Source organism: Macrotis lagotis, chromosome 4 (genome assembly GCF_037893015.1).
Source record: "Macrotis lagotis isolate mMagLag1 chromosome 4, bilby.v1.9.chrom.fasta, whole genome shotgun sequence".
Lineage (NCBI taxonomy): Eukaryota > Metazoa > Chordata > Mammalia > Peramelemorphia > Peramelidae > Macrotis > Macrotis lagotis.
Genome location: NC_133661.1, coordinates 51,327,008 through 51,341,053, shown reverse-complemented (window position 1 = coordinate 51,341,053; position 14,046 = coordinate 51,327,008). Strand labels below are relative to the sequence as shown.

The 14,046-nt window shown below is 46.0% G+C and overlaps 1 protein-coding gene across 2 annotated transcripts in view; it reads right to left on the bottom strand.

Moving 5' to 3' along the window:
- UNC5B (unc-5 netrin receptor B) overlaps positions 1-14,046 on the bottom strand; it is a 37,628-nt gene that overhangs the window by 21,543 nt on the left and 2,039 nt on the right. Inside the window, exons 2-7 of one of the 2 annotated variants that reach the window (XM_074232768.1) lie at positions 9,769-9,912; positions 8,336-8,439; positions 3,243-3,423; positions 1,657-1,824; positions 937-1,101; positions 702-734 (exon numbers count right to left, since the gene is read on the bottom strand). In XM_074232768.1, coding sequence (XP_074088869.1) covers positions 702-734; positions 937-1,101; positions 1,657-1,824; positions 3,243-3,423; positions 8,336-8,439; positions 9,769-9,912 — 795 coding nt within the window. The remainder of the gene's footprint in view (positions 1-701; positions 735-936; positions 1,102-1,656; positions 1,825-3,242; positions 3,424-8,335; positions 8,440-9,768; positions 9,913-14,046) is intronic. The other variant, XM_074232769.1, reaches the window with a different exon arrangement.

The following is a 14,046-nucleotide window of genomic DNA, read 5'->3' as shown; positions in this document are numbered from 1 at the left end:
CTTTTGGGAACAATACTATCATGCCCAGCAAGTTCTAATTAGACCGGGCAAGATTTGAACCTTGGTCTTGAATTATAAGTCAGTGACATTCTAAGTCTCAGGTCCCTGTTTTTTAAACTGCCAAAGGAGGTGGCTGGGTCACAGGCCTCTATGGTCCCTTCTAGTTCTAAAATCAAAAGTACTAGCAGCTAACTGAAGGATAGTAAACAGTCCCCCCCACCCCCTAGAAGAGGAGCTGAACCTAGGTACCATCTCCAGAGGAATTACAGGTAGAGTTCTTCCCTTCACTCAGAAAATGGAGAAAGGATTGGATATAGATTAGGAGATGAGGTTTCTGGTTCTACCTCTTCCACTGTGTGACCTTGGGGAAGTCACTTTTCTGATTCCAGGATTCTATAAAATAAGGCATGACTTTCCCTCACATTCTATTCTGTCTTTTCTCCAAGGCTTTTGACCATTGTCTCTATAGATGACTCTTTTACAGAGAGCAGAATGCCCTTTAGAATGAGGAGGAAACCCAGTCACCTCTGGGTTTCTGGATCCTTAGGATGTGGGGTTCCAGGAAGGAGATGCTCTTGGTCCTTCTGCTCCCCCAGCCCCCAGAGACCTCTCCTCACCCTCCAGCCCATGAGAAGACAGCCAGTCAGAGAGAATCAATGATCCCATGGCAGATAGAAAATGGTCATGAAATGGGGACTTACGGTGGCTTTTGGGTTCAGTTAGAACTCTTTTATCTGTTAGAGAAAACAAAGTTAAAGAAAAAATGATATGGGTGAAAATGATGATGATGATGAAGATGATACAGAAATGACATGACTGCAAGCCCAGAGCAGCTCCTCCCCCCTTGATGACCCCTTGGCATGGGCCCCAGTGGTCAGGGGAGGGGGTATGGTTCGTGTTGCCGCCCTCCCCTCCACGCCTGCCGACCTCACTCACTTTGAGTGCACAGGCCGTCGGTGCAGTTCTTAGAATCCAGGAGAAGTCCACTGCAGTCTCGACCTCCGTTCTGCGGCGGCGGTGCTGTGCACTCCCGGCTCCGCCAGTGGGTGCATTCTGTACTACAGGCTGACCACTTACTCCACTCAGTCCACGCGCCATCTACTGCAAAGCACACAACAGCCATCCACAATGCACATGTGTGCATACAGGAATGAAGGGGAAACACGGAGGATACATCCAACCAGATATGGGTGAATAACGCCACACGCATACAGACGGATGGAAAGAAGTAGTCAGATGACACAGTACACAGGCAGACATAGACAAAGAGAAGAATACAGCCCAAGGCAGAGAAGTTATCCCAGGGCCACAGACAATCAAAGAGACATTCAGGGAGAAGAGCATTCATGAAGTCACACACACACACACACACACACACATCAGACAATGAAACAAGAGAATTCATCACAAAACTAGGAAGAACAGTCAAGGATCTCAAGAGGTGAGGAAGACGATATGGCTTTTCCCAGGGATCACTGGGTTAATCCAATGAGTAGCACCAGTTCGGAGGGATGGATGGGAGACCCAAAGCCTGAGCTCTCACCTGTCCCTGGGGGGTGGGATAACTGATACCGGGGCTAAGCCTGGACCTGCCATTGGGAGGCTAAGAGAAGCAACATCTCCGCGTCAATGGGTTATCTGGAGGATTATCTTTACCTGGGCACATGGTGGTACAGGTAGCTTTCTGGGAGGCCTGCCCCTCACAGAATGCACCGCCATTCAGCGGTGCAGGGTTGGTACAGGTCCGGTTGCGCTTCTGCGAGCCCCTCCCACAGCGGTTATTACAATGTGACCACTCTGACCAGGTGGACCAGCCACCATTCACTGTGGGGAGGAGGGAGAAAGAGACAGACTGCCATCACTGTACTTGCCTCAGTCTAAATTATAGCTCTGTCCTCTAGAAGGCACATCCACGGATCCAATCCTCTTATTTGACAGCTGAGGAAACTGAGGCAGACAGCTTAAATGACTTTCACAGGGTCACACAACAAATAATTTTCTAAGGCAAGATTTGGACCCCAATCTTCTTGGATTATAAATCGTTATAAGACTATAAATTTCAGGTTCAGTTTAATAATCTGTCAAAGGAGGCAGTTGGACCAAAGATCTCTATAGTCTCTTCTAGTTCTAAAATCTAGGATGCTATGAACCCAACCCAGTGGCATATCCCTAAGGTTGGCAATGGCATGCTAGGAAAGGAGTCAGCCTGGGCACCATCCAAATGAATAACAGGGTAGAGTTCAAAGGCCTGGTAGATCCAAACCATTTGGTTTTTTTTCCCAAACTAAGTTTCCTGGCTTTATTCTATGGATTGGTTTCTTATTCCTCCAGAATAACGTTCTTTTTCACAAAACTCACAGAAGGTGGCAGCCAAGTCCTGAACCCTACTATATCTGTGCCCTCTGAGTCTTCTTGCTGTAGCAGGAACCTGGACCAGCCAAGCTTGCAGCTACCAGTATAACCAGTACAGGGAGTCAAAACAGGCTGCAACTTTTGGTTCTAATCAAGTCTTCATCACTTGGAGTAGAAAAGAGAGTGAAAGAATTCCGGACCAGGAGACTTAGTTGTCACTCATCAATTGTGTCACCCTAGAGAAGTCACAAGGCCTCCATTTCACCATCTACAAAATGAGGGAGATTTCTGCCCCACTCATCTCCCAGGTGACTGGCAGCAAATCAGATGAGATCACAGATCATAGGACATTTGGTTCAGAGTTGTATGGGCCATTAGAGAGCTAAGATCACTGGATTATAGATTGAGAGCTGGCAGGGTTCTCAGAGGCTTTTCTTAGCCAAGCTCTTCATTGTACAGATGAGGAATTTGAGACCCAGGAAGGAAAAGTGATTTGTCTAAAGTCATAGAGGTAATCAATATCCAAGGTGGGATTTGAACCCATTTTATTACCACTGTATCAGCTCTATAAACATTATTGGCATGACACAAATGTTCGGTAGTAACTATCATCATCATGGTCATTAGTGTTTAGGACAATAAAAGCTATAGGCTATAGACTTAGAATCACAAAAGTTCTTAGTAGCCCATCTAACACATATACCAAAGGAACTTCCACCAGAATAAAACCAGTAAATGGACTCCATTTCACTAAATGGACTCTCAGTGAGAGAGTCCCCTTTCCTGTTCCCAGCCCCTGTGGGGTCCTCAATCCATCCAAATGAAAGACTCTCACTGAGTAGTGTGTAGCCCACACTCAGCCCATCTGATTTTGGTGCCCTTCATCCTACCGTAAACAATGATGGTGGCTGTGGTGCTACGGCGTTTGGCCACGATATTCTTGGCCACACACGTGTAGTTGGCGGTGTCTGATAGCCGAGCTTGGCGGATGATGAGGTTATGGTCAATGGTGAGCAGGTAGTTGCTGTCCTGGGCAGGGTCAATGACATCCTCATTCTTCAACCACTCCACCTAGGTAGAAATGGAGGATGTTAAATGAACTCAAATCTAGCTTAATCCTCCAGCATGGGAAGCCCCACTGAGAGCCAGGGGCTAGGCCAGTCTTATCCACAAGAGAACTTAGTTCAATAAAGGTAATGATGATCATTGGTGTATCATCAGAATCTGGACAAGGTTATGAAACATGAAGGGCAAATGTTCAATTCAAACACTAAACTTCTATTGAGATCAAGTTCCAAAATTTAGAAAATTCAATTTAGTTCAAAAAAGAATATTTTTTTTTTCCTGTGAGACCCTGGGTAAAGCACTTTAACCCCATTGTCTTGCAGAAAACAAACAGACCAAAACCATTTTTAAGCTCCTACTGGGTATCAGGTACTATTAGGTAATAGGCAAACAAGGACAAAAGTGAAAATTCTTCCGATCCTTAAGGAGATGATGTTCTACTCAGGGAAACTATGAAGATTAGAGTGGAGGGTTGGGCAGTAAGGCCACTGCTTCTAATTAGAGGGATCAAGAAAGGTCTCATGTAGGAGGTGTTAACGGAGTTGAACCTTGACTCGAGTTGGTGATTCCAAGAGGCTGAAGTGAGGAGAAGGGCAAGTGTTCCAGACTTAGGAGACACACAAGCCCTGGTCTCATGAAGCCTGCTGGAGGACAGGAAGTTATGACACATCCCCAAATAACTGTGGTACAAAATGATGTATACGAGCATTATTGATCAAGTCCAAGCCCCTCTTTGACAGATGAAGAATATAGAGATTAAGTGACTTGCCCAGGGTCATGTGGCTATTGTGTGAGGCTGATCTGAACCCAGTCTTCCTGATTACAGGTACAGGGCCCTTGTCTACTCTGTCAAATATCTATAAGGATCCCAGAGAGATAAATACAAAGTATTGAATATCCAAGACCTGGATCGTCTCCTTTTTATAGATGAAGAAAGAAGAAACCTAAATATACAGTGACTTCCTTGTTGTCCTAGAGTGAATGAGGGGAAGTAACAAAAGCAGGACTTTCTTGCCTTTATTTTTTCTAAGCACTGAAAAATACTCTCCACATGCAAGCCAAGTGGGTGTGGGCTACATGTAAGGAGCTGTTGGCACATGCAGAGGGCTTGAGAGCACTTGAATTAGCAAATGAATAGAGAGAGCATAGAGAAGAGGAGACAAAGGAAGGGAGGAAAGAAACAGAGGGAGGGAAGGAGAGAAAAGGGAAGGGAAGGAGAAAGAGAAGGGGGAAAGAGTCAGAAAGAGGGAGAGAGGGAAAGATAAAAAGAAAAGGGAGAAGAGAAAGAAGGAGGGAAGGAGAGAAAAAGTAAGGGAAGGAGAAAGAGAAGGGGAAGAGTCAGAAAGAGGGAGGAAGGGAGAGAGGGAAAGAGAAAGAGAGGGGAGGAGAGAGAGAAAGAAGGAGGGAAGGAGAAAGAGAAAGAAAAAAGACCAAAAGAGGGAGGGAAAGAGAAAAAGAGAGGGGAGGAGAGAAGGGAGGAAGAAGAGAGAAGGTAAGGGAAGGAGAAAGAGAAGGGAAAAAAGAGTCAGAAAGAGGGAGGGGGAAGGAGGGAGAGAGAGAAAAAGAGAGGAAAGGAGAAAAGGGGAAGGGGAAAGAGACAGAAAGGGAGGGAGGGGAGAGAAAAAGAGAGGGAAGGAGAGAAAGATGAAGGAGATAAAAAAGCAAGAGGGAAGGAGAGAGAGAAAGGGGAAAAGAGAAGAAGGAGGGAGAGAGAGAAAAAGAGAGAGGGAAGAGAGAGAAAGGAGAGAAAGAGATGAAAGAAAGAAGAGAGGGAGGGAGAGAGAGAGTGAAGGGGTAGATAGAGAGAAAGAGAAGAGAGGACGAAGGGGAGGTGAGAGCTGAAGAGAGATAAGCATATTTTGCTTTTTATAAAGCTGAAACCCTGAGAAGTGGGTGGGGTGGGAGCCCCCCCCCCCCCATGCAGGGAATTGGAATCTCCCTGATATTCCATGAAGCAACTCTACAGATTCTATCATTTCTTCATATCAACTCTTCATTCTCTCCCAATCCTGGAGTTGATCTTTCAGTGTCTTCCTGTTTCTAAACTGGCTCATTCTGGTTTCTGTGAAGTCTGCTCATTTTAATTTTTAATGATAAAACACGCTCAGAGAGATAAATGACTTGTCCAAGGTCCCACAGAGCTTCTGCCTCTAATTCTCACAGAGCTGGCCCTTTCCTGGCAGCTTGGTGCCCTAGTGGATAGAACATTGGACTAAGAATTAAAGTCTGAATTTCAGACACTAGTTGAGTGACCCTGATCAAGTCTCTTAACCTCTGGGTGCCACTGTTTTCTTGCCTGTAAAATGAAAATAATAGTAACAGCATCTACCTCCCAGGGTTGGTGGGAAGATCAAATGAGACAATATTTGTAAGGTACTTTACAAACCTCAGGGCAAAAGAGGAACTCTAAACACATGAACAAATATACTTTATGCCATAATATCTCTATAAATATTCTGCTTTATATATATGTATATAATGTCAAATGGCCAAGTCTAGTAGGTATGTCTATCTAAGCAGGGAGGGAGGGATGAGCCTTCTCGAGAAGGGTAGGAGGGGAGAAGAGGAGAAGCAGAGTATTCACAGACCCTCTTCACACATGTTTCACTTTCTCACAGTAATAAGAAGCATATAATGATAGCTTATGTTTATAGGATACTTTAAGAACTTAAACAACATTTTATAGACGTTTTTGAGCTTCCCTCAAACCCTTTGGGGTGTTATTATCCCCATTTTATAGATGAGTTAACTGAGGCTTAGGGAAGGTAGATGATTTCATAACATCACAGAGCTGGGAAGCATCCCAGAAATCATTTAGTCAAACCTTTGCTTGATGGAGAATTCCCTTTGCCCTCTCCAATGCCCTTGACAGAAGGTCATCCAGATTTAGCCAGAAGGCCTCCATTTGGGGCACAGCCACTCCTTCCTTAGAGGGTCCATTCCACCTTTCAATGTCAAGAAGGTTTGAGTTTTTTTGTTTGTATGTGTTTTTTGGCAGCAAAACTCACTCTGCCTGGAATTCAAGTCCCTGGACTCTTCATTCTGTGCCCCACTGCCCCTTCTGCCTCATTAGGCTAGGTCATATGCGGGGTGTAATGGAGAGTGTTGAAGAGAACCGAGTGTGAATCCTGTCTCTGATACTTACTAGCTACTGTGTGACCATGAGCAAAGTCTTTAATCTCTCTGAGCTTCAGTTTTTCCCATCCGTAAAATGAGGATAATAACATGTACAGTGCTTACATCACAGGGTTGATGGGAGAAGCTAATGGGAACCTCAGAGGGCTGTTAATAGCAGTGGCTGCTTTGGCCACAGCCTGCCTAGGAATGTATCCACGTGCACCTGGGGGCCCTCTGAGGACCTTTAGACAAACTCCATAGCCATGGACAAGTGTGGAGGTGAAGTGTGTGATGAGAAGTCACTGCAACAGCCCCTTCATCCAAAATAAACATTTGGGCCCAAATAGCAGCTGACAGTCTCCATACAAGACCATCCATCCATCATGCCCTGATCCATCTGTGTAGGCAGTGCTAACGGCTGTTACCATTTGCTGGAATTTTACCAACGCCTTGCTAGGGGCTCAGTGGAGCAGAGAATGCTCCCAGACACTGGAGATTGCGGCTGCAAGGGACGCTAGGAAATGGAGTTCAGCAAGGAGACCAGGGAGATTTCAGCAGAGGACTTAAGTCCTCTTATTTAGAGGTGGGCCAAAAAGGGAGAGGAGAAACCAAAGAAGGCAGGTGGTGGAGGACATCAGAAGGATGAGAAATAGCTCGGGGTAATTGGAGGATTCTGAATAGTATTATATTCAATTTCTCTAAGTCTTCTTTCTTTCCACCTTATTTTTCCTTCCTCCCTCCCTCCCTCCTTCCTCCTCTCTTCCTTCTTTCTTTCCTTTTTCCTTCCCTCCCTTCTTCCTTCCTTCCTTCTCTCTTCTTTCCTTCTTCTCTTTCTTCATCTTCCTTCCTTCTCTTCCTTCTTTCTTCCTCGCTTCCTTCCCTCCCTCCCTTCTTCCTTCTCTTCCTTCCTTTATTTTTCCTTCTCTCCCTCCCTTCCTTCTTTTTCCCCATCCTTCTTTCTTTCCCTCCTTTCCTTCCTGCCTCCCTCCCTCCATTTGTCCATTTATTTGTTGGTTCCTTCCTTCCCTATGTCTATCTCTCTTCTCCATTATTACAAGGAGCTCCCATGAGTGAAGATCAGCACTTTCCTCTAGAATTTGGCATTGTCTGAGGCCTGAAGTGCCCAGAGGATTGCACAGCCAGTCTTCCAGAGAGAGGACAGGCACAGAGACTTTCTTGACTCCAAGCCAGCTTCTGCCATTCTGAATCTCAAGGAACAACTTCCTTTCATGTTAACTCAAGACTGGGCCTGTTGGCAGGAAAAGTTGATATGCCAAAGAGCTGGGGAATGACTGGCATTTGGAGACATGATCAATGAAAGCTGAGACTAGAACTCAGACCAATAACATTCTATCTGACGGGGGATCTCAGAGCACTTTTCTCCAAGTCCTGGCTGGCTGCCTCCCTGGACCCTCTGGACAACTTTAGATAAAGTCTAAAGAACAGGAAGAGAAGGTGAGGTCAGAGCCAGTTTGGAGGAAGAGAGATCTGGGGGAAAGGAGGTCTTCTCTCAGATTCCAGGGGAAAAATGGAATCCTGGGGAAGGAATAAATGAGGAGGGGTCTCCTCATTTATTTATGGCCATATCAGAAGAACATGAACCCAAGAACTGGAAGGCATCACAGAGACCATCTTTCCAACTCCCTCCTTTTGCAGATGAGGAGATATTAAGGAGAAGTATTAAGTGACTTTTCCTGGTCAGGTTAATGGCCAGGGCAGAATTCCAAGCTGGGCTCCCTACCTTCAGAACCAGTGGACTGGTCACCATATCAAGTGCTCTGACCCATGGTACTCCACTCACCTCTGCTGTAGGCACTCCCTCAGGGGGACGGCACTGCAGGAGCACCTCATGTTCCAGGGGCACCTCCTTTCCCAGTGGCTCCTGGTCAAAGTTCTTGCGTAGGTCTGGGAGAGATAGAGCACCACATTAGCATCCTGAGTGGGGCAGTTGCTTCTGGCTGGGAGGAAGGAGGGCACCCCCTCATCGTGACACCACATCTCTCTGGCCCTAGTCCCAGGGACAGCTCCCTGGACAAACCCCCCTTTCTGGGTGGATGGTTCTGAGCAGCAAGAAGGGATGCCAACTTTCTTCTGTCAGCACTAGATGGCAGCACACTCCCTGGGAATGGACAGCAATGTGGTAACCATGAGCTGAGCTTATTGGGAGAAGGCTTTAGAACCATGGGAATGAGGACAGTCTGCCTCTGGATGGCTGAGAAGAGGGCAAGAAACCAGGTCCCAGAAGGACCATCACATGTGAGTGTCCTGATGATTGGCTGCTTCTGAGGAGGTGGGCTCAGGTGGGAATTGACTCCAGAGGCCAGAAGACCACAGCTACGGAGGGCCTAAGGTTGGGAGAATCTGTCTGTTGACCTTGGCATGGGAATTGGGGGAGTAGGGGAAAAAACCACAATGGGAGTCCCCGCCAGGTTGCCCTTAGGCCAAGTATCATGGTTCTCTAGTTGTCTCCGTTGAGAAAAGAAGTAGAATCATAGATTTAAAATGAAAAGAAATTTTAGATATCATCTAAACCAATCCTGTCATTTTACAGGTAAGGAAACTGAGGCAAACAGCGTTTAAGTGACTTATCCAGGATCATGCAGTTAGTGTCAGAAGTGGGACTAGAACCCAGGAAAAATGGGCAACAGATGTCAGAGATGCTACCTTGTAGTATTATCTGATATTTATTGAGCAATAGATGCCAGAGGTAACACTTTATAATATTATCTGAAATTTATTTTATATATGGGCAGCTAAGTGGCATAGCTTGCCAGGTCTAAAGTCAGGAAGACTCATTTTCTTGAGATCAAATCTAACTATGTGACCCTGGGCAAGTCATAATCCCATTTGCCTCAGTTTCCTCATCTGTAAAATGAGCAGAAGAACATAGCAAGCCACTTTAGTATCTTTGCCAAGAAAACCCCATGGGGGGTGGCTAGGTGGTGTAGTGGATAAAGCACCAGCCCTGGAGTCAGGAGTACCTGGGTTCAAATTGGCCTCAGACACTTAATGATTACCTAGCTGTGTGGCCTTGGGCAAGCCACTTAACCCCATTTGCCTTGCAAAAAAACCCCAAAAAAACCCCAAATGTGATCACAGAGAGTCAGACATGACTGAAAAAAGTTTTAAAAATCTGATATTTAATAATTGATATTATTTGCTTGCTTTCTCCAGATACCACAAGAAAAGGAGAAAGGGTCAGGGGCTAGGGAACAAGGACTAGGAGATACCTACAGGCGATGCGGACGTAGGCCCGGCGGCTCTTGGTGGTTCCGGCTGAGCTCCAGGCCACACACTGGCACCAGTAGTCTTCCAGCCCAAACAGCTCTTCCACCTGCTGCCGGGACACCTCAATCTGTACCTCACGCACCAGCAGACCTGTGAAGGACAGGGGCGTCAGAGAGAAACACGGGTCAAGCTATGTTGTGAAGGTTCTGAGCAGGGAAATTGAAACATCCCTGGCACTGCCAAGGCAACCAAGAAGCAAATACTGAGGAGGCTAGGCACTGGGTTAATCACCAGGGGAGACAAATGATCCCTGTCCTTGGGGAGCCTACATTCTATGAGGGGGAGACAACAAATACACAGAGTAGTATACAAACTAAGCATAAACAAAACCTAGAGTAAACACAAGGCCATTGGAAGACCGGGAAAGGCTTCATGTGGAAGGTCATTATCAAGCTAAGTTTTGAAGAAGATAGAGACACTCCTCAGAAGTGATGAGATGGTTGTGCACTCCAAGCATGGGAGAGAGCCTGAACCAAGTCACAGAGCTGGAAGATGGAATGATCACAGAACCATGGATTGTTGTAATCTGGGAATCACAGAATCTCAGAATCACAAAATTATCCTTTTTTAGGTTTTTGCAAGGCAAATGGGGTTAAGTGGCTTGCCCAAGGCCACACAGCTAGGTAATCATTAAGTGTCTGAGACCGGATTTGAACCCAGGTACTCCTGACTTCAAGGCCGGTGCTTTATCCACTATACCACCTAGCTGCCCCCCCAACTTTTTTTTTAAGAATCTGAGTTCTAAAGAAGGGAACCAAGAGGGCAGAGCCCCCAGCCAGGGCAGGAATCTTCTCTATAGTTTCCACCTGGCCAACAGTGAGTCATGAAGCACCTGTAGCAGTAATAGGGAGTCCATGACTTGGCCAGTAGGCACAACTCACTGCCAGATAGCTCCAGTTTCAATGTTCTCAGATTGCTTGATGATTTCTCCCCTTGTGCACCAGCTTTTGCAATGGTCACATAGAAAACAATTGCTAGACCCTTGGCAGTGGGCTATAGCTGAAGGTCCATTGAATCGAGTCAAGAGACATGCATTCAAAGTCACTCCCTCCTCCTCCCCGTTTCCTCACCTGTAAAATAAGGAGGTTGGATTAAATCAGCAAGACGCTATCAGGATGAGACCCCTTTAGTGAGACTAGGAGATCAAAACTATCCTCAAAATAATATGGAGATGCTTAATGTCCCATGGGGTAACTACCAATAGATAAAATGCACATAAACTAAATTTTTTTGGGGGGGGAAGGAGGTGGTCTGCAATAATTTTTAAGAGTATCAAGGACTCCTGAAACCTATAACTTTGAGGACTGAAAGACTGGACAAAGTCCTAGGCCCCCTTCCAACTCAAAATTGGCACCTCCCAGTAAATGACTTGAATTCTCCTTCTGGTTCAATTTGTGAACCTCTGATAAGATACATCAAAGGTCAGTTAGTCCACCCTGCCCATTTCACAAAATGAAGAAATGAAGGCCCTAAAAAGAGAAATGACTTCCCCCCAAGGTGAGCCTGGGAGAGCATCAAGTTTCAAATCCAAGTCCCCTGACCTCAAATTCTGGACTCTCAGTTTCACTGAACCAAGTCTACTCCCTATTGTGGGCAAGACCTCCTAAAAGGGGCCAGGCATATGTAAGCGATGGTGTCCCTCCAGTTTTTTCTTTTCTGGGTGAAACATGCCCAGATCTCCCACTGATTCTCTGTTCAGCACCCCTTTCCCCACCAACTCGTCAATAAAGAGGCAGAGAATCATAAGCCTCTTCCAGGGGCTGAGTTGGGAGTTAGTAGGATCAGGGCTGGAGCTCAGGGTAGGGGCCCCGGCCTTGGAGGCAGCATCCTAAGTCTCTTTAAGATTTCTTAGCTCCCTGTCTTTGGCTGTAGCTGATCGGCTCAGGGGCCCCTGATCCTCCTTGGATAAATGATTAGCTCAGCCCACTGAATGCCAATCAACAGCCTTTCCCCAGCCTTCAGTCCTCTGCACTCCATTCAGGAGTTAATCCTCTCCAGACTCCCAGGACTGTGTGTGTGTGTGTGTGTGTGTGTGTGTGTGTGTGTGTGTGTTTAAATTGTGGGGAAGGGGGTATAGCAAAGTGAGAGAAATTAAAGTAAATGAGTCTAAAATCTGGCATCTCTTCTTCTACCACCTAATGTCCCATCAAGGATGCTGACAGTCCACAACACATCTAGAGGAGAATAACAAAAATGGGGATGAAATGAAAAACCACACCAGACAAGACCTGGGCAATAAAAGACTTGGGGGGAGAACATGACAGCTGTTTTCAACTGTTTGAAGAATCTTCCAATAGAAGAGAGATTAGGTTGGCTCAGTTTGGCCCCAGAAGACAGTTAGCCATAATGGGTTCAAGCTACAGGGAGGCAGGTTTATTATCAGGGGGAAAAAAGTCTTAACAATCAGCACCATCCAAAAGGGGAATGGGCATTCTGGGGGAGGTAGTGAGTTTCCCATTCCAAGGTGGTCTTCAAGTAAAGGCTTGACTCCTTGGCAAGGATACTCCTCTTGGGCAGTCCCTCTACCCTGCCAATTCTAGACTTCTGTCCTTTTGTGAGGGGGCTCCTGAGGACCATACTTCTTATCCTGCTAATTCTTCCAGTCCCCACTGATCTCCTTCCTTCTCTGAACTCCTACAGTGCTTCTGATGATATAGTCTGAGAGCATTCACATTGTGAGTGAATGTTGGACCACAAACTGGAGAGGGAACACCTTGACAACAGCAATGGATCTTTTCTTGTCGCTCCCATAGCCTATAGGAGGGGCAACAGAATCTTGTTGAAACTTTCATGTTATTATTGCCCAACAAAGGGATGGCTCTCTCAAGGTTGAAGAAGCTGCCGTACTGGAAGAGCCCAGTGATGAAGGTGGGATAAGAGAGCATGATCATAATAATAGCAATAATAATGTTAACAATAATGATGATGGTGATGCCGATGATCAAAGTGCTTGGTATACATTATCTCATTTGATCTCAGGGTTGAAAGAAGATGGTAGAGAACACCTAGTCTATCTTTTCACAATGTAGAATTCAGGCCTAAAGACTTGGCCAAGGTCACATAACTACTAAGTGGCTGAATGGGGACTTGAACCCCATTTCACTCCACAGTCAATGATTTTTCCACTGTGTATCATGGGAATGGATGTTTTGTCTAAGACCATTCAAGAAAGAAGTGGCAGCATCCAGTTTTCCCATTTCTCAGTCTAAGGTTCCAGCTTTTCTAAGGTTCGGAATCTAGCAATCTAGACAATGATTAGGAATCCAGTTGTTAGGCCAAGCCTAGACAGGGTGATTCTGGCCTAGGGTTCTCTGCTTCCTCTTCTACTCCTATGGATCTTGAGATAAGTTCCTGGCGTCCAGGGCCACTCTATAGCCTAAGGGACCCACAGCTGTCAATGCTCCAAAGGACACATACAACTCTTGGGATTCTGGCAAGAGGCGGGAGGTCTGCCTTTAGGCTGGTATGCCAAGAAGTGAGGGCAGGTGCTTTGCCCTGCCTAGTTGGTGTGGGCATGGTGGGCAGGGCCAATACCCATTATTCCCATGCTAATGAGGACAGCTGTGTCCCAATTTCCAGGACACCATAAGGTCTTTTGTTGTTGTTGTAGTTAGGAGCGACAGGGGCAGTGTTGGTATTACTATTAATCACAGCATTACCCATCTCCACCAGCTGTGTATAGGGGCCGGGACACATCTCTGTCCTAATGACCTATAAAATATGGAGTTGTCAAGAGGATGAAAGAGAAACAGAATCAGGGAGAGAGAATGGGAAGGAGGGAGAGAGGAAAGAAGGAAAATAGGATTGAGAGGAGGAATGGAACAGAGGAAAGAAGGGAGGGGAGGACCACCCCTGAGCAGGAATGACCTCTCCAACGCCATTGACATATGGTAATGCAACTCCCAATTGAGAATAGAACTTTGCCTTGCCAAACTCAATATCTCCAGAAGCAGCTCATTATACTTTTCAGATAGCTTGAAATGTCTGGGTAGTTTTCCTACTAATCAGGTCAAAATCTGTCCCTCCGAAACTTTCCCCCACATTGTTCCTAGTTCTATACCAGATTTGAACTCTAAAAACTCAGAGACCCATAGAATCTTGTGTGTATTTGAACAAGAACCCACTCTATATCACCCTTATTGTGTGTTTCCATGAGTTGGGGCAAGGTCAGGGTCCGAAGAGAGGTTTAGCTGGGATAAATAACCTATGGACTCATTGGTCTGG